The sequence below is a fragment of the Microcaecilia unicolor genome, chromosome 12 (assembly GCF_901765095.1).
Source record: "Microcaecilia unicolor chromosome 12, aMicUni1.1, whole genome shotgun sequence".
NCBI classification, from domain to species: Eukaryota; Metazoa; Chordata; class Amphibia; order Gymnophiona; family Siphonopidae; genus Microcaecilia; species Microcaecilia unicolor.
This window is the reverse complement of record NC_044042.1, coordinates 68955522-68981536: the sequence shown is the minus strand read 5'-3', so window position 1 is coordinate 68981536 and position 26015 is coordinate 68955522. Positions and strand designations below refer to the sequence as shown.

General features: G+C 45.0%; 1 protein-coding gene across 6 annotated transcripts in view; it reads left to right on the top strand.

The window, feature by feature from the left end:
• CACNB1 (calcium voltage-gated channel auxiliary subunit beta 1) overlaps window positions 1-26015 on the top strand; it is an 87251-nt gene that overhangs the window by 25618 nt on the left and 35618 nt on the right. For all 6 annotated transcript variants that reach the window (XR_003943976.1, XM_030220791.1, XM_030220789.1 and 3 more), the window contains 4 exons: window positions 21093-21212; window positions 22185-22307; window positions 23527-23663; window positions 24595-24671. Coding sequence is in view for 5 of the 6 variants with exons in the window: in XM_030220791.1 (XP_030076651.1) it covers window positions 21093-21212; window positions 22185-22307; window positions 23527-23663; window positions 24595-24671 (457 nt within the window). In the remaining variant the exon portion in view is untranslated. The remainder of the gene's footprint in view (window positions 1-21092; window positions 21213-22184; window positions 22308-23526; window positions 23664-24594; window positions 24672-26015) is intronic.

Here is a 26015-nt window from a genome sequence, read left to right as displayed (position 1 = left end):
AAGGCACATGTGACGGCCCGTCTGAAGTTTGCCAGTGAACACCTGGATGATGCCGAGAGTGATTGGGAGAAGGTGCTGTGGTCAGATGAGACAAAAATTGAGCTCTTTGGCATGAACTCAACTCGCCGTGTTTGGAGGAAGAGAAATGCTGCCTATGACCCAAAGAACACCGTCCCCACTGTCAAGCATGGAGGTGGAAATGTTATGTTTTGGGGGTGTTTCTCTGCTAAGGGCACAGGACTACTTCACCGCATCAATGGGAGAATGGATGGGGCCATGTACCGTACAATTCTGAGTGACAACCTCCTTCCCTCCGCCAGGGCCTTAAAAATGGGTCGTGGCTGGGTCTTCCAGCACGACAATGACCCAAAACATACAGCCAAGGCAACAAAGGAGTGGCTCAGGAAGAAGCACATTAGGGTCATGGAGTGGCCTAGCCAGTCACCAGACCTTAATCCCATTGAAAACTTATGGAGGGAGCTGAAGCTGCGAGTTGCCAAGCGACAGCCCAGAACTCTTAATGATTTAGAGATGATCTGCAAAGAGGAGTGGACCAAAATTCCTCCTGACATGTGTGCAAACCTCATCATCAACTACAGAAGACGTCTGACCGCTGTGCTTGCCAACAAGGGTTTTGCCACCAAGTATTAGGTCTTGTTTGCCAGAGGGATTAAATACTTATTTCCCTCTGCAGAATGCAAATAAATTCATATACTTTCCACAATGTGATTTTCCGGATTTAATTTGTGATGTGCTATCTCTCACTGTTACCAATAACCTACCCTTCAATTATGGGCTGCTCATGTCTTTGTCAGTGGGCAAACTTACAAAATCAGCAAGGGATCAAATACTTATTTCCACCACTGTAGTTGACCAGATCAAGAAGCATAATGATGCTATGGATTCTCTCTCCACTGGCCCACCCCCCACCCTCGCACGGGGTCTCACACCGTGGCATCTAGTTTATCAGTAAAATATGGTCTCTACCACACCGCATCAAAAGAACTGATTTACCACTGTCAATTACACATCTAAGTTCAGAGACCACAACAAGCCACCTTACTGTGATACTTCATGCTTGTATTGTCTTTTAACTGTGGTACCTCAACTGCCTCAACAAACAATTTTAGCCAAAAAAGCGATAGGTTGAAATTTTGAAGAAGAATTCAAATCTTTTCTAGCATCCTTCATAATTGGCGTCAGTGTGATAAGTCTAAGTGAAACTGGAAATCTTCCCTGCTATAAAATCAAATTGACCAGAGAAACTAACAGAGAAGCATGAAATGTGTATGTCATTACAGTTCAGGGACACTGTCTTGTTAAAAGTGATTGGTGGGTCAGTTCTTAGCTGATGCAGGGCACCTCTTTGGGATGAGACACTGTGGGGATGAGATTAGGGCCATGTAAGTTTAAGACAAAAAGTCTTTTGTCTACAGGATTTTGAAATGCTGCACCCTTTCCCACTGATATAATTTCTAGAAGCTCATCTGAAAATATCAATTTAGGAATCGGGCAACATTTCCTCAGCAGTTTTGTCAGTAGGTTACGCTTATGTGATATTTTTTTTGTTTTAGGCTAGATAATTTTTTAACCTATAAGAATGTCGAGAGCACAACGAGCCACTGACTTAATGGACAAAGAGAGAAGCATGTTCTGCTGTCACACACATAGCACACACATGTACTTTATATCAGCAGTCCAGCAGGCAGCAGCCAGGTCAGTGATGGCACTTGGCACTTTCTGAGCAGCCCACTCATGCCTATCTGCTCAGGCCATGCAGGCAGTCTCAGATGCCACCTTCTACCTTGTTTTCCACAGACCTGTCTTTTTTTCCTAATCAGTCAGGTTGTGGAGGAGTAGCCTAGTGGTTAGTGCAGTGGACTTTGATCCTGGGGAACTGGGTTCGATTCCCACTGCAGCTCCTTGTGACTCTGGGCAAGTCACTTAACCCTCCATTGCCCCAGGTACAAAATAAGTACCTGTATATATGTAAACCCCTTTGAATGTAGTTGCAAAATACCACAGAAAGGAGGTATATCATTTCCCTTTCCCCCCTTTTTTTTGTGGGGGAGGGGCTTCTTTGTTTCTTCTGCTGTAAGTGTGACACTAGGACCTGGTGAAGGTTTTCCTCTCTCGGACTGACACATTTCTTTGGTATTCTAAGGCCAGCTGTGCTCTGGGATAGGCAGACAAGGGGCAGGGCTCCTCTGGGAGGGACTGAACATAGGTTACTGGACTAGCAGGACACGCGCTAGGAAAGCGGGCAGTCCACTATGTATTTGTATAGCCTGGATAACTCAGAGGTGGTGAGTATCCCTGACTGAAACCTCCAGCCCTCTCTTTCAGAGGGGAGACTAGGCTGGGGGTGGGGGGGCTGAATGGCAAGGTCACAGTTCTGAGTAAGATTCCAAAGTTCTGTTTTTCCAGAGAGCAGCTGCAGTACATAACTTGCATGTGAGTAAGAAGCAGGGGCTTTGCTGTGTCCAGGAGGGGTAGAAATATCTCTTGACAGCTTTTTAAAGTTGGACTTGTCGAGTGTAATTGTATAAAGCTTTTTCGGCATTTTTATTAAAGGGGCACCTAGTTTAACAGGTCAAGTACTCGTATACTTAGGTGTCTATCCGGTTGATATTCAACCCGCGGGAGTCAGGCAGGCCGGCTAAGTGCCTCATTTGGCTCTGAGCCCAGATATTCAGTGTCAGACCATTTCCAGTGACTGGTATTAAGTATCCAGGGGGTTTTGGTCAGCTTAATCAGCCAAGACAATATTGAACGCTGGCTGGTTAAGTTTATAGCAGCCAAAGGATTACTAAATAAGTAAATACTATTTAGGTGGCCTGATTTGGCCACTAAACTTAGCTGGTGAAGCACTGAATATTTGTGGCTAGCAGGTTATATTGCACAATGTAGCCAGCTAGCCACTATGAAGGAAATTCTATAAAAGGCGCCTAAAAAATCATTGCGGAAAACAATTCCGCCTAAGTATATTCTATAAGCTGTGCCTAAATTTAGGCGTGATATATAGAATATGCTTAGCTGATATCCCAGCTCCGAAAACTATGTGCCTCCATTTACGCGAATGATAATGTGGCGTAAATCCCGGCACATAGATTTACGTACACTGGCCATATTCTATAACTACATACGTAAATTTGGGAACACCCATGGAACGCCCATTTCCCCACCCATAGCAATGCCCCTTTTGAACTGTGCGCATTAGAATTTAGGTTCAGTTCATTACAGAATATGCTTAGCAAGTTGTGCGCGTAAATTTTAATTATTGCCCTAGTTCTTATTATTGCTTGTTAAGTGCTGTTAAAAATGCGGCATGGATCTCTAGGCACACTATGAGGGGCATAATCGAAAGAGACGCCCAAGTTTTGGTGAGGACGTCCTCGCAAAATGTCCTGGTGAAGCGGCGGGGAAACCCGTATTATTGAAACAAGATGGACGCCCATCTTTCCTTTCGATAATACGGTTGGGGACGCCCAAATCTTGAAATTTAGGTCGTCCTTAGAGATGGTCATCCCTAGACTTGGTTGTTTCTGATTTTTGGCGATAATGGAAACCAAGGACGCCCATCTCAGAAACAACCAAATCCAAGCCATTTGGTCATGGGAGGAACCAGCATTCATGGAGCTGAGTATGACATTTGAGGCTGGCATAAAATATTTTTAAAGAAGTTTTTTGAGGGTGGGAGGGGGTTGGTGACCACTGGGGGAGTAAGGGGAGGTCATCCCCGATTCCCTCTGGATGGTCATCTGGTCAGTTCGGGCACCTCTTTGTGCCTTGGCTGTAAGAAAAAAAGGACCAGGTAAAGTCGTCCAAGTGTTCGTCAGGGACGCCCTTTTTTTCCATTATTGGTCGAGGACGCCCATGTGTTAGGCACGCCCTAGTCCCGCCTTCACTACGCCTCCGACTCGCCCCTGGGAACTTTGGTCGCGACGGAAAGCAGTTGGGGACGCCCAAAATCAGCTTTCGATTATACCAATTTGGGCGACCCTATGAGAAGGACGGCCATCTTGCGATTTGTGTCGAAAGATGGGCGCCCTTCTCTTTAGAAAATAAGCCTGTTTGTAAAATCCAGCAGCATGCTCTAAGCTCTAATATTCAGCAGAGATAACTGGCTGTCCCGTGCTGAATATTAGCGCTTAGCTGGCTAAGAGCTGATCCTGGCTGGTAATATCGGCCAGTGTGTGTTTTATGAAATACTAGTGTAAGTGGCATGAATTGCGCCTACATTTCAGATACGGACATTTACACCAGTGTAAAAAGTACAGGAATAGGATGTGTGCTACGTTACATGAACCGTGCGTGCGTGTTTCCTGGGAGTGGAGTTTGCGTTCACAGTTTTATCAAATACACACACAGACGTTTATACTTGCAGAACAAATGTAAATGTGTACAAGGTTTGCATGTAAAAAGGCAAGCAGACCAGATGATAAAAGTCAAACCAAGTATTTATTGGAACAAAACAGTTTCAGATTGCCCGACACTGGCCGTGTTTCACCCACCACAGGGCTGCGTCAGAGGCACTACAAAAAACAAACAAATATAAATATGTACTAAAAAAAAAATATATATATCTAAATGGATACCATGATGATTGTATCTTAAAAACAAAATTACATACATAATTGAGGTGAAAGCCTAAAAAAAGTATAATACAAATAGACAATGTCATGAACAAATCTAACTCGGAAGTGAAACCCGACTGAACTACAAGAGAGATAAGTGAACCTTAGAACCTTTAAGCATAATCAAGCAGGGTTCGGGGACTGTATGTTTAATATCCTAGGAGGTTTTTGTGCTTATGATGAATGGATGGGACTCCCTTAGGTTGGATTATACATCAACAACGGAGTATCCCATTAACATTTGAGGCTTTTCCTCCTTTAAAACTAAACAGAGCATTGCATCACGATTAAGATTATTAGTTGGATATCTTGAGTTAGTTTATCATACACTGATATATTGTGATATTCAACAAGCTCTAATTTGGTGTTTAGATGAACAAATCTCAAACATATGCAGAGCATGCATTAAATAATGATCAGAACCAATGGTGCCATATCCTGACACCATAAATGAAATAAAAACAGACAGTACCACAATAAGCCTATTATTACATAGCTTACTTACAAATGTGCATCATACAATATAAAAGCCACATGTGCATAGAAATATATATCACTATGCTCAATTTATGTGGGCAAAAATACTAAAGATATCAAAAAAGAGCAGCAGAAGTGGCTTTTACATGTGCATGAGAGAGATCGGCAAACAATGGATGCAGTGGGCATGCAAATCTTTCTCATGCGTGTTCATTAGGGATATCCTGAAAATGTGGCCTGTTTGTAGCCCTCGAGGACTGAACTTGGACAACAAGCCTGCATTACAGTAATCCAGGTCTGAAAAAAACAAAAGCATGCTTATTTTTTGTAAATCGTCAATAGAGAAATAAGAATGCATGCGTGTTCGACAAGCCTTTCTGGGAGGTAGTGCACTCCTCTAGGCGGCCTTGGTGTATACGCTGATAGTCTTTACCCTTGTCTTATTTTCTGAATGTGTAGGTGGATTAGTGATTGACAGGCTGATAAGGATGAAGGTTGGCTTCTTGCCCTGATCTGAATGAACAGATTCCTCCTAGATTACATCAGACTCTTCTCTCACCTTGAATTCCCTTTCTCAGACATGGTGAATAATAGAGCAGGAAATGGTTTTTACTCTCACAGTCCAGGAATTTTCCAAAGATGTTCCTCATAATACGGCTTTGATAAAGCTTGGGGAGGGGGGAATAGGTGGACATTTGCTCTAGAGGAAGTATTTCAAGATATACAATAGCATGCCAAGTTTGTGCAGAGCACAGATTTACTGATGTATCAGAGCCCATGGTTGTTGGGATAATTTTCAAAGCCATGTGCAAGGATAAAAAGTGTTTTAAGCACTTATGTTTCAACATTTTTATTGAGAAATTTGCAATTCCAGTATACTTTACATCCAACCTTAGAACATATACATCTCTGTCAAACAAGTATAACTTCAACTCCAATCAACAATATTTTGCAAATTTTCTCCCTCCCTCCCCACCCATCCCCTCTTTGATTTTAGCATGCTTGTGTTAAATTTGTTGATAAATAATTTAAGAGTTGTATAATAAAGTGATAACATCTACCAGTTTTTCAGGTTTCATGTTGTGTCTAAGTATTCTGACCACATTTCCTTTCCTTTCTACTTCTTTAGCCAATGTTCATATCAACACTGTATAACCAACATGATAGCATACACCGATATCCCCCCTCCCTCCCTATGCAATCTATTATATATATTTTAAACCACTACAATTATTACATTTATTGTTACAATGTGTTGAGAATTCGACTTCTCCCTCTTTGAGTCATCCCGTCCAAATAACACCCCCAGATTTTAAGAAAGCGTGTTTTCTGCGTATATGTTCCTTTCGCTTCTCTCGCTTCCCAGGTCAGCAGTTGATGTACCTGATTGCGCCAGTGCCAAAAGGTCGGTGGATGTGCTGAGGTCCAGTGCGGCATTATACATTTTCTAGCTACCAAACACACTTTGCGACAAAACATTTTTCTGTCTGTTTTTAGTCTGGGATATGTTTCTTGCATATCTAATATTAACAGTAATGGATTCAATTCAATTCTGCTGTTCACAATGGTAGACAGAAATAAAGTAATTTGTCTCCAATAGTGCTGTATTAGTGAACAGACCCAAATCGCGTGGTATAATGTATTATCTGCCCCATTACATTTCAAGCAGGTAGCCGTCTGGATTCCTCCCGCTCTATACAATTGTACCTGGGTGAAATAAGCCCTGTGTATCATTCGAAACGTGCATTCTTTAAGGCCTGCCCCCCCCTACTATCCTGGGAATGTCCTTTATTTGTTTTATAATATTCCATGCTGTCAGTTCTCTTCCCATGTCTATTTCCCATTGCTGTCGAAGCTGGACTAGCTCCCTCCCAGGCACCAGCTCCCACAATTTCAAGTGTATATTGGAAATGGATGGGACATTCTCAGAAATTTCCTCATAAAATTTACTAACTCTTTCACCCAGTTTCTTACTAATCTCTTCCCTATTAAGAGTGCATACATAATGTTGAAGTTGGTAGTGCGCAAAGTGGTCCTCCCAACTTGCCGGCCTTACAGTCTGCAGTTGTCACACCGTTTTTATATTCCCATCTGCCCTTACTACATCTTGTAGGTTAATTATTCCATTTCGTTCCCAAGTAATGAAGGTTTGATTCGCTAGTCTCGGCAAGAACATCGCATTTCCCCTAATCGTTAGTAATTCAGTGACAGATGAGTCTCCTCCCAATCAGTGCTGTAGCGAGGGTGGCTGACACCCGGGGTGGGTCGCCGCTGCGCACCCCCCCGGGTGCAGCACGTCGCCCCCCCTCAGTGCGCACCCTGCCCCCCCGGAGCGCATTCTTACTTACTTTAGAAGCGAGTAGGGCCGATCCGCCCCCGAGTCCACGTCGCTGGGAGCTGCGTCGGCTCCATTGGTTCCTTGCTCTCTCTCTGCCCCGGAACAGGAAGTAACCTGTTCCGGGGCAGAGGGAGCAAGGAACCAACGGAGACGACACCCCCCCAGCGGCGTGCACCCGGGGCGGCGTGCACCCGGGGCGGACCGCCCCCCCCTTCCTACGCCACTGCTCCCAATAATTTTCCTAAAATTCTCCACGCTTCTCTGATGGGCAGCAACAATACAATGTGTCTAAATCTGTTGGGAAGCATATTGTTCTGAGTATGTAATAACATTATAAGATTATATGGAGTAAAATAAGCTTCTTCATACTCAAGTGGTGTATGGGCTTGAGTGGAAAATAACCAATCTCTCACCTGCCGTAGCAAACAAGCCATATTATAATACTTGATATTTGGGATCCCCATTCCCCCTTGTTTCCACCCTCCTAGTAAAAATTTCTGTTGGAGTTTGGCTCGTTTCCCAGCCCAGCAAAATCTCGTCAAAAGTCTATAAAAATATTTTATGTCTTTTTGCTTAAGTTGTAATGGCAATGTCTGTAGGGCATATAGCCATTTTGGCAATATCACCATCCTCACAAAACATATCCTCCCCGCCAGTGACACCGTTAAGTTGCTCCATGAGTCTAGTTGTTGCATTGTCTGTTCCCGTAACCTGTTAACATTTAATCTATATAGATCCCTCATGTTTTCCGGAAGTAATATGCCTAAATATTTAAAATAGTTATTTGCCCATTTTAATGGGAAATCTATTGGCCAAAGACTGTGGGCATCAAAGTTTAAAGCTAAGGGCTCTGATTTGTCCAAATTTAGTTTGAAACCCGAGTAATCTCCAAACTCTCGGAAGGTTTCTAATAGGTTGTCCAGAGCATCCCTCGGGTTCGTTAATATCACTAATAAGTCATTGGCAAACGCGGCCAATTTGAACTTCTGTTGTTGTATTGTCACTCCAGGTATTGCTGAGCACTCATGAATGTCCCTAATTAGTGGATCTAAGTATAATGCAAATAGTAATGGGGACAGCGGGCACCCTTGTCTCGTTCCCCTACCAATGTGGATTTCTTCAGAGAGGTTCCCATTGACCATAACCTGTGCTCGAGGGGATTCATATAGCGCTTTTACCGCCTGCATAAACTTGCCCTGCAAGCCATACTCTTCCATCACCGAATACAAGAAGGGCCATTCCACTCTATCGAACGCCTTTTCGGTGTTGAAACTAATTATTAAAGCTTGTTCTTTAGTGTGCCCTAAATGTTCCAATGATGTCAGGATACGTCTGATATTCTTTGCAACCGATCTGCCCTGCACAAAACCGACCTGAGCTTCATGAATAATATTAGGCAAAACTCGGCCTAGTCTGTTTGCTAATATTTTTGCAAATATTTTAGCCTCGTGGTTGATTAGTGATATGGGTCTATATGACGTTGCCAACTGAGCATCAAGTTTAGGTTTAGGAAACACAATTATATGAGCCAACCACTTTCTACTCATTCATTAAACACCTTAGCCAAAGTGGGTATTATCGAATCCCCCATCAGTTTATAAAATTCTGCTTTATGGCCTGGTGCTTTGCCAGCTTTGCTATGTCCTATAGCCCATGTAATCTCGTCCTCGCTAACATCAGCATTTAATTGGTTGCAATCATGGTCATTCAACTTCAGGGCCTTGATATTTTGCAGATATTGCACACCCGAGAGTCTTTCCTGTTCTGTGGGATTATATAGGTTCTGATAGTATGTTTGAAAAGCCGTTTTGATCTCTTGATTGGTATGTATCAGACGCCCTGCCTTATTTTTAAGAGTAGTAATGTTTCTAGAAACATATTTAGGGGCAATAATTCTTGCCAAAAATTTACCTCCTTTGCTCCTATATTTATATAGTTGATAGCGATAATATACCTGGGATTTCACTTCTTTGTCGTGAAGTAAGGAGTTGAGGGCAGTTTGTACCTCTATCACCTCCTGTCGAGGTCGAGAACACGGGTTTAAGCCGTATTGCCTATTTACTCCCCGAAGTCGTTTCTCTAACCGTAAGATTTCCCAATCTCTTGAGCGTTTGTATTGAGTAGTGTAACTTATTGGTTCAGAAGGTAAAACTATGGTTCAAATCGGTTCCACCTGTCTCTGGGGCAGATTACTTACAGCTGGTTAAGAAAAAGATGAAAGAAGAGCTAGTGAATCACCTCAGAATCTGGATGGAGTAGAGCTGACTGGATTCCTGGAGCTCCCTGCACTGCGCTGGTTATTTATTTCCTTTAAATGTAGGGATGTGACATGTTAGAATATTTCTGGATGTTGCTGTAAAAGCAAAGGAAGCGGTGTTGTCTTTTTCAGAGCAGTTGTGCTGCAGAAGGCACCCTTGTTCCGTTGACTTTTCCTTGCATGTGTCTATGAAGTATAAATCTGAGCCCTCCCAGCTGACTGCCTTCCTGAGTGAGAAGAATGTTAGCTGAGTGTTCAGTTACACTGAATCCCACGGAGTGGCTTTGGGCCTGCTTGGAAATGACGGTTTGTTTTTAGATCGTTTTGAATGTATGATGGGCCTGATATTCAGCCAGCGGCGATGAGCATTTTGCTGACTGCTGCTGGCGTTAAACCTGGAAATTCAGTGCTGGGCCATGTCCGGGCAGTGGCATTAAATTTCCGAGTTTGCGGAGCTGGCTAACGCATAGCAGGTTAAGTACAGTATTCAGCACAGAACCGGCTATGGGTTACCGCATAAAGGGCCCTGTTTTCTAAGGTACGCTAGCGTTTAGCGCATGCTAATTAGTGCATGCTCAAAACACTAGCGCGCCCTTAACGCGACTTAGTAAACAGGGCCCAAAGATAGGACTGACTTTTATACGGTCCTATTTAAGCAGCTAACCTGGCTGGTTAAGTGCTGAACATAGGCACAACCGGCCAAGTGCTAACTCTGCCCCCAGAATGCTCTCAAATTAGCCAGTCTTCAGTTCAGAACTAACCAGTTATTTTCAGCAGAATTAACCGGTTAAGTGCTGCTGAAAATTAGTGGTTAGCCCAGAAATTTAACCAGTCACGAGCTGTTTCTGACCCGTTAAATCGCTTTGATTATCAACCTAGATCATTTTATGTTATGTTATTGTAACCCAGTCCTGCAATCCTGGGTAGAAGGGGCTCGAGAGGCACTTCTTGCTTTTGCTTACTTACTCACTCTGGTCCTGTCAGCTCATCCACTCAGGAAACATTTATTAACTCCTTAACTGATGGTTTCCACTGCATTGGTCTTCATACAGTTCAGTTATGAATCATATTGCCTTCCAGGTGATCAGTAGCAGTGATACAATTCTGGGCTAGTATAAGCACTTAACCCTCATGCCTGTCCTGCAGCTCAGTTAAGACCCAGTGCGGATTTCACATTCCCGATGTACTTCAGTACCATCCAGGCCAGGCTTCCAGTAACTGCATATTCCCTTCGGGCTGCCACCCCAAAGGTCTCGCTATCAGCCAGGAGTAGACTGCAATTCCACCCAAGCCCCGGTTACGGCCGGACTCCCCAGTCCGCTGAGTTCGGACTCCTCAATTGGTTGATGCGATATAACAGCTTACTGTCCAGGTAATCTATCCACTGGTCACAATGCTACAGGATTCCGAAGTCTTGCAATGGGTCATCTGGCAGAGGACTATCAGTAACTCCTAGCTCCTACACCCAGAGCTGATACTGTATCAAGAGGCAGAACCAGAGACAGGGTCCCTCCTACAGGGCTTCCTTTGTATACCTTTCTGAGCTCCTCCTGGGTCTTCCAGTCACTCCCCCGTTGACCTGCCACTTGGGACTCTATCATGTTCTTAAACAAACCATGGATTACATTGTGTTTCACCAGGACTTTTATTCCACCTTTACCTCTGCAGTTCAAGGTCGGATTACAATGAAAGAAGCCAGACCAAAAATCCAGGAATTACAATGTTTGTAATAAAAGATAAATAATTAACATAGAACGTAACCAAAGCAAACCAATTAATTGCAATCCAAAGACGCAGGATCAATATCACAAAATAAAAAAGATGTCAATTTTTTCCTGAATGTTAAATAATGCCGACAGGTTCTCAATGATAACGGAAAGGAATTCCACTGTGTGGCTGTCTGATATTGTAAAGAAAAAGAGAAATGTTTAACTGATTTTATCTTGTGTAGGAAAATGTAATAAAAATTGATTTTTGAGTATTATGCTTTGACCCGTCATTCTGCAGGAGAGTGGGCATGTTTACCATGTAGGATGGAGAATCACCAAATTTTAAAAACTGTAACATTCAATTTAAAATAAATACAGGCTATAATTGGTAACCAGTGTAAATTTTTTAAGTAAAATTTTTTAACTGACAGACCGTAAATCAATCAAAAGACTGTAATCTGTATTAACTGCAAACGATGACTTTGTGTTTTAGAACAGCAAATCAACACAAGGTTGCAGTAGTCAAATCCAGGCAATAACAGAGATTTAACTAGGATTCTATATGTATCCCAGTTTAAAAAAACTTTCTAACACATAATTTCTTGAGAACATAAAGATTTCTTCATCATGGAAGATACATGATGCTGCATAGATAGCAGGTTATCTAGCTCCACTCCTAAACTTTTTGACTTTAGATCCAATGAAAAAGAATTAACCCCAATAGAAAAATGTTGTTGCTATTTAATGTCATTGGTGTCTCCTATCCAGAGAAATTTAGCTTCCTCTTTATTAAGCTTCAGTTGGTGCATTAATGTCCATGAGTCTGTCCAGCTTATTTTCGAAAGAGAAAGACGCCCATATTTCGACCCAAATCGGGAGATGGGCGTCCGTTTCCCGTGGGCGCCCAAATTGGTATAATTGAAACCCGATTTTTGGCGTCCTCAACTGCAGTCCGTCACGGAGATGAACAAAGATCACAGGGGCGTGTCGGAGGCGTGGTGAAGGCAGGACTGGGGCGTGGTTATTGGCCGAGGAGAGATGGGCGTCTTTAGCTGATAATCGAAACAATAAGGGCCTTTTTTATGAGAATTTGGTCCGCTTTATTTGGACCTTTTTTTTTCAGGTCCAAGTCCCAAAAAAGTGCCTCAACTGACCAGATAACCACCGGAGGGAATCGGGGATGACCTCCCCTGACTCCCCCAGTGGTCACTAACCCCCTCCCACAAAAAAAAAAAAAAACACTTTACAAACTTTTTTTCCCAGCCTGTATGCCAGCCTCAAATGCTGTACCCACCTCCATGACAGCAGAATGTGTTCTATCCTCTGACAGCCTTTCCCTGGTTCTGATGTGGGTCTTGGGTGAGTGTGACACCTTTTCTGTTAAGGGCACTGCAGAGTCACATCAGCAGTGCATTGTGGTGGATGTAGGGTATTGGGCTCCGTGATTCCACTAGCTTGTGTTAAATGCTCTCGATGTTGGTAGTTGGTAGGCTCTACTCCCATGGTGCTTTTCCCTCTGCTTACTGGGTCAGAGTGTGCCCTGTTTGGTTTCCGGTAGTCCATGAGGTAGTGGCCATTTGTGTAAGACACATTTAGATCCCTTTCATGTGTTAGCCACATTACAGTACTTAGTTCTTACCTTGAATGTTGCTGAAAGAGGGCATTGTACACCATTCTGTCAGCTCGGACCTACTGCTAATCTCAGTACCAGCGAGACTCGTTGCCAGTGGGGCACAACCTCTGATCTGCAGTTAACTGTGAGTAAATGTGCTTATTCAAATAAAGGACGTTTTCAGCGAGATTAGTCTTCAGGTGTGAACTGTTGTGCCAAGGTTATATATCAGCAACAAGTCCTGTCCCTGGAGCACTTTTAATGGGTACTGCAGTGCACTTCAGGCAGGCAGACCCAGGCCCATTCCCCCCCCCCCCCCCCCCACCTGTAACACTTGTGGTGACAAATGGGAGGCCTCTAAAACCCACTGTACCCACATTTAGTTGCCCCCTTCACCCCTAAGAGCTATGGTAGTATTGTACATTTGTCCCTCCCACGAACAAATAGCTTGGATTAGGATGTTTCTGAGCTGGGCGTTTTTAGTTTCCATTATCGCTAAAAAAAAAAAACGCCCATCTCAGAAATGACCAAATCCATGGCATTTGGTCCGTCCAAACCGTATTTTCGAAACGAAAGATGGACGCCCATTTTTTCGATAATACGGGCTTTTTTTTTTGCAGGCGCGCTGAAAAATGGACCTGCGAGCGTCCAATACACGCACCTACACTAGCACAGGCCATTTTTCGGCATGCCGTAGTGAAAGGGCCCCTAAGTTGCCTTTATGTAATGGGCTTTAAAGAAGGCACCATTCTAGACTTGTCACATAAACAGTGGCGTACCAAGGGCGGGGTGGTGGGGGTGGTCTGCCCCAGATGCATACCACTGGAGGGGTGCAGAAAGCAGCCGCGCGGCTTTCGGCTCCGCTGGTTCCCTGCTCCTTCTGCTCCAGAACAAGTTACTTCCTGTTCTGGAGCAGAGGGAGCAGGGAACCAGCGGAACCGACAGCCGCACAGCTGCTCCCAGCAGGTAAGAATGCACCCGGGGGGGGGGGGGGGGTATTGTGCTGCACCTGGGGGAGAGATGGACGCCGCTGCACCTGGTGGGGGTGCGCAGCGGCGATCCGTCCCGGGTGGCAACTGACCAAGGATCGCCACTGCACATAAACGTCCTGTTATAAAATCAAACCCATTGTATGAAACAAAGTTTACTATTTTAAAGGGTGATATTCAGTTCAGCCGTTTTGAAGGTTCTGGGAGGGGTGGTGTTAGGGTGATGATTGCTGAGTTTATCAGAATCTCAGGTGAAGGAGGTTGAGGGCTTGATAGGGAAAGGTACAAGGTTGAAGGGTGTCTAAAACAGCTTCCTCACCATATTACAGAACCATACCCTGTGCTGCCAGAGATTCAGAATCCTGTTCTAAGAATCTTATCATGACATGTGACCCAAATATTACAGAAAAGAATGTTATAGGGAAGGAATGTGGAGAGAAGATGAGGGTTAGCCCAGTAGAGCACCATTTAATGAGGAAACATGCGATTCCGCTGTCTAGCAGTCTCCCTCTCCTTTTCCCTATGTTCCACTCTCTCACTACTGCAGATTCAAGAGACTTTCTTGGTCTGAAAATTTGTACATGTGTTGCTAAAGTAAATATATTGGAAGACAATTGCCAATACTATCTAACCACGCTAACACAGAATAACACACCAAGATTATCCTGAAGATATGGAGAAGGGTGAAACTCCATTGCAGTATGGGAGGAATGAGTGAAACTTCATTGCAGTGTGTGACGTCAGTGATCAGGAGGAATGAGTGAGATCACAGTGCGAGATCAGTGATGGGAGAAATTAGTTTATTATGTTTATTATTATTATTAAAACTTGTGATATACCGCAATTTCCAATAGAAAGTGAGATTCCATTGAAATATGGGAGGTACGAGTGAGACTCCATCACAGTGTGTGAAGTTAGTGATGGGAGGAATGAGTGTCAGACCTTTGCTTTTAAATGAACCATTAGAGCAGGATATTGGCTGAGGGTGGCACCATGCAGAAATGTGAAGGCCTGCCACCAACTCACTATCTGATATTCAGAGTCATAATTCCACCGTGCTGGTGTGCTGCAGTGAAATGCTGAATTAATGTAAGACTAATACCCCCTTCTTGTATGCACAACTTTATACTTAGTGTGCAAAATGGTGCGTCCAGGTTATAGAATACTTTCAGTCATGCACGTAACTTACTTGACAAATTAGCTGCTAATTGGTACTAACAATTGGTGAGAATTGGTATTGGAGCTAATTGGCACTAATTTGCAGTTAGGAGCATGATTGCATTTAGTCAGTATTCTAGAACCTTAGCGTGTAACTGCAAGGGGGTGTGGACGTGGGAGGGACAAGGGCAGGCCAAGGGTGTGCCCAGAATTTATGCAGTAACCGGCCAGGAATGGCTTCTGGCTGGTTAAATAGCACTTAACCGGCTAAGTGCAAATATTCAGTGGGAGACAGCTGGTTATCTCCATTGAATATTACCGCTTAGCTCATAGCAGCTAACCGGCTATATTGTGCGGTACAACTGGCTAGCTGCAAATATTCAGCACATCACCGGCTGGCTAAATGGGACTGGCCAAATAGCAGGCCTCTGTTTGGCCGCTGAAAATGTAATCATCCAATGCTGAATATTGACTTGGACGGTTAAGTTTAAACCGGCCAAACAAACAAAAAAAATGGGTATTCAATGCCGGTCACCGGAAATGGCCCGGCATTGAATATCTGGGCTCAGCACCGATCGCTGGACTAACCTAGCCTGCCTCCTGCGGGCTGAATATTGGCCTCTAAGGTTTTAGAATCCCAACAGTTACGACATTTACACCAGCCATTGACATAATATAATTCAGGGGCCCCCGTACTGCCACCACCACCTTTGATCCCCCCGCCCGGCACCAACCCCTTCGACCCCCCCCCTCCCACCGCCAACCCTCCCCCGCCGCTGTCGGGTACCTTTGCTGGCGGGGGCCCCAACCCCCGCCAGCCGAAGTCCTCTTTTCCGGCGCATCCGTTGCCGCGTTGCTGATCTGCAAGGGCGGGCTTCAGTTCTGTGAGTCTGTACGTGCAGGACGTCAGACTCACAGAACAGAAGCCCGCCCTTGCAGATCAGCAACGCAGTGGCGGCCGCGCCGGAGAAGAGGACTTTCGGCTGGTGGGGGTTGGGGCCCCCGCCAGCAAAGGTACCCGACAGCGGCGGGGGAGGGTTGGCGGTGGGAGGGGGGGGGTCGAAGGGGTTGGTGCCGGGTGGGGGGATCAAAGGTGGTGGTGGCAGTATGGGGGTTGGTGACGGCGGGGAGGGGGGCTGAAATGTGCTCCCTCACCTCAGGCTTTGGACCCCCCTCCCGCCGAAGTCTGGCTACGCCCCTGGTATAATTGGACTTGCCTAAATTCCGACTTACATTAGTATTCTATATAGGCAATTCACCCATAGCATGGGGCATTATCACTACAGCACTTCGTTTCCTTCTCATTCTGCCTCTCTTTTGGGATTCCTCTTCATCCCCATCTTCATAGTCCTTAGCGTAAAGCACCGTGTGTGGCATGTTCAACGTTACCATCCTTTTACAAAGCCGGCTGTGAAAAACATTCCGAAGTCTGGAACCAAGAGACAGATAATGTTTGTGGCATTAACCTGACTCAGTCTTAGGATTCCAAAGTGGCAAAGGATCTTCTCCCAGAGGTAGTCATTAGGCTCTATGTAGTGAAAAGCAATTTGAAATGATATCTAACTTTATAAATTGGCTTATTGTTGGCATATGTTGACAAAGAATGTTATGTAATTAGAAAAACTCAAATATATATGTACAAAATAATAATTCCTTTCTGCCCGATATTCAGACCACGGGAGATAGCCGTACTGTCTCCCGCGGATTCAATACTAGGCCATTTCTGGTCACTGGCATTGAATATCTGGTTTAACTTTGGCCGGTCCGACTTTAAACGGCCAAGCTGATATTCAGCACCAGCTGGTTAAAGTCAGACCGGCCAAAGTTATTCTACCTATTGTGATGGCCAGATATGGCCGCCAAACTTGGCCGGTCTGCTTTTAAAAATCAGTGGATAGCCAGTTATATTGCGCGATATAACCGGTTATCTTTAAACCGCTAACCGGTGATATTCAGTGCTGGATAGCCGCCTAAGTATCGCTTTAGCAGCCATTTTTTAAAAAATATCGGGAGGCCTGTTTTTAAGTTTATATTGTAGGCTATTTAAATTAGACATCCTTTTACTCATCCCTTAAGTGTTGTGGTCACTGCTGTAATGGGCTGAGGAGATTTAGGAGCAGATGTTGAAAAGATTTGTCCAGATCTTTGGCTCTGAATTTCCCACCCTGGACAAAATGTAACTGGGGCAAGGATAGAGGCTTGCTAGAGGTGCTGTCAAACTTTAACCCAATGACACTAATGTTCAGCACTATTCTCTAAGGGTCCTTTTATTAAGGTGTGCTGAAAAATGGCCTGCAGTAGTATAGACACATGTTTTGCCTGTGTGCAGAAGCATTTTTCAGCGCACCTGTAAAAATTGCCTTTATTTGGGGGGGGGGGGGGGGGGGGGGGGGCGGCTGAAAATGGATGTGCGACAAAATGAAAATTGGTGCGCGTCCATTTTGGGTCTGAGACTTTACTGCCAGCCATTGACTTAGTGGTAAGGTCTCGCGCGTTAACCAAGCAATAATGGTCGACGCGCATTCAAATGCCAATTACTGCCTGTGCGCCAGAAAATAAAAATATTTTCTACATGCGTCAAAAATGAAATTATTGCCCGGGCCACATGGTAGCCGGGCAGTAACTCGGAATTGACGTGCGCTGGGCATGCATAAGCGCTTACGCGGCTTAGTAAAAGGACCCCTAAGGGAGTGATAGGCAGAATAGATGGCATGGATGGGCAGACTGGATAGGCCGTATGGTCTTTCTCTGCCTACCTTTTTCTCTGGTTCTGTATTTCAAAACTATTTTAATGGGCCAGAAACATCTGCTGAATAGTTAAATCACTTGTTTGAGGCTATCTGCTAATTTTCAGTGGCATTTAACTAGTTATCGCTGATGAAAATTAATGGTTAGCGCCTAAATGAAAACCAGCTATTTTAGGTCATTCTAGGGGCGGAGTCAGCATTTGGCCAGTTAAGTGTCGATATCCAGCACTTAACAGCCAGGGTAGCTGCATAAGTGGGACCGCATAAAACACAGTTTTATCTTTATGTGGCAACCCATGGCTGGTTAAACTCTGAATACTGACTTAACCGGCTATATGGTAGCCGATGTCGCATAAACTGGGTATTCAGTGCTGAAGCCCAGACATGGCCTGGCATCGAATATCCAGGAGTGATGCCAGCGGTGGTCAGCAAAATGCTCACCAGTGACAACCGAATATTTACCCCTTACAGTTATCTGGTTAAAAAATTATGGGTAAGTGTCTAAACCCCACAGTCAGGGTTGCTTAAATCATTTATGCACAGTGATGCCAAGCTATATGAATAACCGCAATATTCAGTGTACAGCTAAGCCGTTTAATTTAGTTATACAGATAGGAGGCAATTTTAAAGTTAATTTTGCATGTGTGTGGCCATGTACCTGCGTAAATAGCCTCTTCCGAAATACTGACTGGTATAAATACATTCGCTGTGACATGATGGCCCATACTGTGCTGGTAGGCATGTACAGGGGCGAGTTTACAAGTAAGTATATAGAAAATGCAGGTACTTGCATAAATTAGACCTGGACATTTAGACTTACTGGAGAGCAGGTGTTAAGTGTCTGTGCCTGGAAGCAGGCATGATTTCTGCCACTTACACCAGTATTGTAGAAAGACACACAGGCACTCGTGTATCTTTGAAAAACTCTCTCTCAATAGGTGTCCGTTTGCCCTCTTAAACCAGGCATCCTGTTGTAAAATTACCCTCAGTGGCTGAATATTGCCAGGTAGGCCCACACTCCACCTCAACACTATTTGCCTAGTGCCAGGACTGTCTACAGTGGTGGAAATAAGTATTTGATCCCTTGCTGATTTTGTAAGTTTGCCCACTGACAAAGACATGAGCAGCCCATAATTGAAGGGTAGGTTATTGGTAACAGTGAGAGATAGCACATCACAAATTAAATCCGGAAAATCACATTGTGGAAAGTATATGAATTTATTTGCATTCTGCAGAGGGAAATAAGTATTTAATCCCTCTGGCAAACAAGACCTAATACTTGGTGGCAAAATCCTTGTTGGCAAGCACAGCGGTCAGACGTCTTCTGTAGTTGATGATGAGGTTTGCACACATGTCAGGAGGAATTTTGGTCCACTCCTCTTTGCAGATCATCTCTAAATCATTAAGAGTTCTGGGCTGTCGCTTGGCAACTCGCAGCTTCAGCTCCCTCCATAAGTTTTCAATGGGATTAAGGTCTGGTGACTGGCTAGGCCACTCCATGACCCTAATGTGCTTCTTCCTGAGCCACTCCTTTGTTGCCTTGGCTGTATGTTTTGGGTCATTGTCGTGCTGGAAGACCCAGCCACGACCCATTTTTAAGGCCCTGGCGGAGGGAAGGAGGTTGTCACTCAGAATTGTACGGTACATGGCCCCATCCATTCTCCCATTGATGCGGTGAAGTAGTCCTGTGCCCTTAGCAGAGAAACACCCCCAAAACATAACATTTCCACCTCCATGCTTGACAGTGGGGACGGTGTTCTTTGGGTCATAGGCAGCATTTCTCTTCCTCCAAACACGGCGAGTTGAGTTCATGCCAAAGAGCTCAATTTTTGTCTCATCTGACCACAGCACCTTCTCCCAATCACTCTCGGCATCATCCAGGTGTTCACTGGCAAACTTCAGACGGGCCGTCACATGTGCCTTCCGGAGCAGGGGGACCTTGCGGGCACTGCAGGATTGCAATCCGTTATGTCGTAATGTGTTACCAATGGTTTTCGTGGTGACAGTGGTCCCAGCTGCCTTGAGATCATTGACAAGTTCCCCCCTTGTAGTTGTAGGCTGATTTCTAACCTTCCTCATGATCAAGGATACCCCACGAGGTGAGATTTTGCGTGGAGCCCCAGATCTTTGTCGATTGACAGTCATTTTGTACTTCTTCCATTTTCTTACTATGGCACCAACAGTTGTCTCCTTCTCGCCCAGCGTCTTACTGATGGTTTTGTAGCCCATTCCAGCCTTGTGCAGGTGTATGATCTTGTCCCTGACATCCTTAGACAGCTCCTTGCTCTTGGCCATTTTGTAGAGGTTAGAGTCTGACTGATTCACTGAGTCTGTGGACAGGTGTCTTTCATACAGGTGACCATTGCCGACAGCTGTCTGTCATGCAGGTAACGAGTTGATTTGGAGCATCTACCTGGTCTGTAGGGGCCAGATCTCTTACTGGTTGGTGGGGGATCAAATACTTATTTCCCTCTGCAGAATGCAAATAAATTCATATACTTTCCACAATGTGATTTTCCGGATTTAATTTGTGATGTGCTATCTCTCACTGTTACCAATAACCTACCCTTCAATTATGGGCTGCTCATGTCTTTGTCAGTGGGCAAACTTACAAAATCAGCAAGGGATCAAATACTTATTTCCACCACTGTATAAGGATTTTCAGCGCCATTGTACGTAAAGTGCTTCTGAACATTCACAGATAACAGATACAGAAGCTCAGTTTCGAAGCACATAGACTTACAAAGTTATATATGTTACTATGGAACTTTGTAAGTCTATGTGCTTTGAAAATGAGCACCTCTATGTTTAGAGTCTAGTGCTAAACATATAAGTGCTTTTCAGTATTGACCCATTGTTGCATTAAAGCGAACTGGATTGCTTATCTATTCAGGACTGCCTCTACCATTGAGTGACTGTGTTATTTGCCCATGGTCCTGCTTGTCAGTCTCTACAGATTTATGCAAACGAGGCCCCAGTATGAATCCCTGCACACGGCCACTCTTGTATCCGTTTATCTTTAGACCAATATGCTCAGCTGCCCGACTTAAGCAGATAAGTTGGCTGAATTTCAGCATCTTTGTGTTCATCCCTGGATTTCAAACCCAGGCTAGCTCCATTCCATGCCACTAGCTCATCTGATGTCTCTCGTTCCTCCTTCTACTCCAGGGCTCAGCAGAATCTTACACCAGTCGCCCCTCTGATTCAGATGTGTCTCTGGAGGAGGATCGGGAGGCGCTGAGGAAGGAAGCAGAGCGCCAGGCCTTGGCACAACTGGAGAAAGCCAAGGTGAGCAGAGCCAGTCTTTCTGCTGCAAACTGGGAGTTTAAGGCCTAAGGGTATAAAACAGTTAATTCTGCAGCTATGGCACAAGGACAGTGGCAAATTCCTAGTCTGGGCTAGCTGACCTTTGATTTGACTAGTATATTTTAATGAATTCCAGGCCCTGGGCAAAATGAGGGGAAAGATTTTGACATAGGGATGATTCAGAGCTTTGATTCCCACAGAGCCTGTCTTGTTCACCACTAATACCTGCCAGGAGGCTTCCAGGAGCTTTTCTACTGGACACAGGCTGGCATTCTGCTTGTGATGTGTTGGATCGGGTACTCTGTGCTCAGATGCTGATCTGCGGGTTTTTGCCACATGTGTAAACAAGGTCATGAGGCTTGTGGGATTTCTGTATTACACTGTGGAAGAAATGGAGTTTGTGGTCTGGCACAGATACCACACTGCTCTGTGCATCTGGGTTGTGGTTCTTGGCCGCATTTTCTCTGTCAAAATGCCTAATGAGTGGGCATACAGATGTTGCTGGATAAAGGAAAGAAATCTTATTAGCTTAATTCATTTGGCTAGTCTTAATAAAATATATGATCAATCCTTCTGTGGATAAGGGACACATTTACTGGTTTCCTTAAGTCAGCAGTACTTGATCAGGAGCTACTGGGAATGATCAAGCTGAGCTTTCCAGCTCCCTGTGAACCAAGTATTACAGGGCTGGGACTGGAGTTTGTCATTGCCCAGTGTGCTGGGATTAGGGCTCAGCACTGTCTGCTGCTCTGTTACTGGGGATTGGCGCTGCCCCCTACTGGAACTCATATATCTATCATGCTGGCTGCTGGGGAGTAAAGGGTGAACTGCCTCCCAATAAAGCAGATTGATGGGTGTAGAGGGAGACCTTCCTCAGTGAATCCTGTTGATAGGGTAGTAATGCAGAATACACTGTGCCTGGGGTACCTCACTGCCTCTTGCTCTCTCTGACAGACAAAGCCTGTTGCCTTTGCAGTCAGGACGAATGTTGGATATAACCCCTCTCAGAATGATGAAGTTCCCGTCCAGGGGATGTCCATCTCCTTCGAGCCCAAAGACTTCCTGCATATAAAAGAGGTAAGGGTTGGGGGTCATTTTGGGTTTCTCTGAAATGGGGCCATCCCTCCTACTGGGCACACAGGGCATTTGCCTAGGGTAGTAGAATTTGCTAGAGTAGCCACCTCACTTTACCAGTCAGGAGGTACAAAAGTGACAGCAGTGCGCAGAGAGAAGAAGATGCCCACAACACACCCTTTTCTCTTAGATGGAGTTGGGAGGCCTGGGGCAGTGGACTACAGCACTTTGTTCTGGGCCCTGGGGGGCTCAAAGCATGTGCAGTGCTGCTGACCTGTTCTATCTTGGTCTGACCCAGTTCTTATGACCTCTTCCCTGTTCTACTGGTGTGCTTCCTGTATCAAAAGTGTGCCAGTTGGAGAAGGGAGTCATATGGACCAACGGTCCTGAGCATATGCTGCATCCCCACAGGCAGGAGGAAGGGATCGGGTGAAAAAGTTAAGGAGACAGCTGGTCAGTGCCCTCATCTATTCCTTTTCTTTCATCTGTGATGTCCTTTTTTCTGTCCCCCACCTGCACCCCACCATCTACTTGCCCATTTCATTCTTGCTCCCTCCCATTAGCTGTTGTCTCCTGGAGAGGGGAGAAAGCTGGGCTGAGTTATTCTTGGGGTGCTATGCTTCCTGGGAGGTAGGAGGATGGGGAGACATGCTGAAATGGTTTAGAGTGGGAGGGGAAAGGTGAGACCAAAGGCTGAGTAGTAGGGAAGGGAAGGAGAGATGCTGGACTGTGAGAGGGGTTGAGAAAGAAAGAGGGAGATGCTGGATTATGAGGGGGTAGGGAAAGGAAGAGGGAGATGCTGGACTATGAGGGGGTACGGAAAGGAAGGGGGAGATGCTGAATATGGGTAGGGAGTCTTGAACTGCCCTGTTGGGGGGGGGGGGGGGGGTGCATGGTTGAATATTCATCTAGGGTGTTAGATAGGGTCATCCTGCATTGAACTGGTCAGGATGTAGCTCATTCAGTTCCACGAATGAAGCCAACCTCATCAGAAGAGGAGAGAAAAGTCATATATGGATCTTATCCAAGCTCTTTCTGGACTCTTCCTTGTGAATCCTGTCTCCTGCCAGTGCAATTTAAAGGGAAGGTGAAAGGGAATGTGATAAAGTAGATGCTAGTTAGTCCATCAGTAGAAAATATGTGACCTTGAGTGGTCTGAAGACTTCTCCCTCCCCGCAGTCCTCTTCAGCCACTCAACCATTTGTCCTTTTGTCTTACTCAGAAATATAATAATGAGTGGTGGATCGGACGCCTGGTGAAGGAGGGCTGTGAGGTGGGCTTCATTCCCAGTCCCGTCAAGCTGGAGAACATGAAGATGCTACAGGAACAAAAAATGAGACAGAACCGACTCAGCGCCAGGTGAGGTTTGGCTGAGGAGAGGACATAGGGGGATTATGTTACAGAATCAAATGGTGAGGGGCCTTGTTCAATGACTCACATGTCAAAGCTCCGCTTTTTATGTAGTCTCTCAGAAAGAGCTGTTGCATGAGGTGAGGATGGAAGGGCAAAAGTAGAGAGGTTTCAGCAAATAGGGACTGATGAGTGATTGTTTTTTTGCACATGACCCTGTTTTTCAGCCCCACTTTTCAGTCTGTGGCATAGCCAAAGGGGAGCCTGGAACCCTCCCCCCCCCCCCCAAATTGTGGCAACCATTGAATGGCTGGCAGATATGCCCAAGCCCCCCCCCCCCCCCCACTGTCCTGCCTCAGCATTGCGCTTCTACCTGCTGATACTGGCATTCTCCACACATGCACAATTCATGCACATGAACTGAGCATGTGCAGGGAGTGCCAGTGTCGGTAGCTAGAAGCATGACGCTGACTTCCTTGCTGCTGAGGCAGCATAGAGGAGGCTCAAGTAGCAGACCTTTTAGGCTGGCGGGGCTTGGGCATCCCTGCCAGCAAATTATGATTTTTAACACGGGGGGGGGGGGGGGGGGAATGGACTGCTGGCTGTGCTTATGTTTTCAGCCTCTACTACTCAAATGAAGCTCCATAAGCACTTTGAGCAGGGACTGTCTTTCTTCTATGTTTGTGCAGCGCTGCGTACGCTTTGTAGCGCTATAGAAATGCTAAATAGTAGTAGTAGTAATAGTGCTTATCCTCCGCAGGTCGTCTCTGGCAGCAGGAGGGATGGAAGGTGGGGCATAGGATGTTCCTAAACTTAGCTGAATGTTTTGTTTCCTTGATTTTTGTTCTGTGGATTTATTGATAATCATTAATGCTGTGCACTCCGATTAATTTCATTGCTGGTTTATTGATTTGTTTACTGTTTTGTTCTTTATGAATAGTAAATCTGGTGGAAATTCCAGCACCAGCCTGGGGGATTTGGTAACAGGAACCCGGAAACCTGCTCCACCGCTCAGTGGTAAGACCACCATGGCAGAAAGGGACCCCCAAGGGTCTCAGGTCAAGGAATATGGAGATGTAAAGACTATCAGATAATGAACCTCCAGCCCACATTCCCTGGAAAATCATAGCCACCAAGCCTGCAGGGTTCTGGAGAAAGAATTTAGAGGTCTGGCTTTCTGATGCTCTGTCCTGGTGCATGTTGGGACCTGTAGTGCTGAAAATACAAGGACCACATAGCCCACTGTGCATTTTAAAAACAGGGGCTGGTCTAGAAGGTGCATTCTGAAAACTGGAGTTTCTTAATCCACGTCCTAATCAGTTTATGATATTTTTTGTTCTGCATCACTTTTTCAGTGAGAAACCCAAAGCATTTAAATTCCATTTCCAAATGGTTTATAATAATTTCTATATACACTTTTCAGATGATGAGGGTCCTTGATTTAGAGATCCCTATTTTTGCTTTCTAAGGGTGGGGGGAGGGACTAAAGCTTAACAGTTCTTTTCTTGTAGGACTAGGTTTTCATTTCAAAAAAATACATCTTCCACCATGTTAGGATTTTTGCAAAATGCCCCGTGGTTTGCACTTTTTTAGATGTCAAAATGAATCAAGAAAATAACTTGGTGAATGGTTTGTTTTCTTTGTAAACAAATTTCGGATTTGAGGGACTTGGTCCCTGCTGAATTGCCCCAGATAGAGAGCAATATTATAAGGCATTTTCCTGGGTAAAATGGCTGAAACTTGCCATGGTCATCTGTAGCTAAAGGTACCTGCAGTTTCACAGCTGGTAACCTCTCCTGACTTATCACCTGGCTGAAAGTATGTGCACTGTGGAAGCCCATGCGTGCTTTTAGCATGAGAGAGGGGGTAGTATTCCCCAGCTGTATGTTTTATCAGGGGTCCAAGGCTATCATAGAAGCACTGGATGGGCCATATGGCAGAAAAAAGACCATATGGCCCATCCAAATCAATAGCCCAATCTCTACAACCCCTTCTCTCTCTGAGATCCTTGGTGCTTGTCCCAGGCTTCCTTGAATTCAGATGCAATCCTCCCTCACCATCTCTACTAGGAGGCTGCTTCATACATCCACCACCCTTTCCATATTTCCTTAGATCACTCCTGAATCTACCTCCTTTCACCTTCATCCTATGCCCTCTCATTCTAGAGATTCTCTTCCATAGAAAGAGACATTTGTGCTGCGCCTTTGTACCTTGGAGGTATTTAAATAGAGTGGATGAGTAGCTTAACCGTTAAGCAGACTGTGAATGAGAGAAGCCAAGGTTCAAATCCCCCCTCTCTCACTGATGTACTTTGCAATCTGAGGTGAGCTACTTTACCTTCCATCACCTCAGGTAGAACTG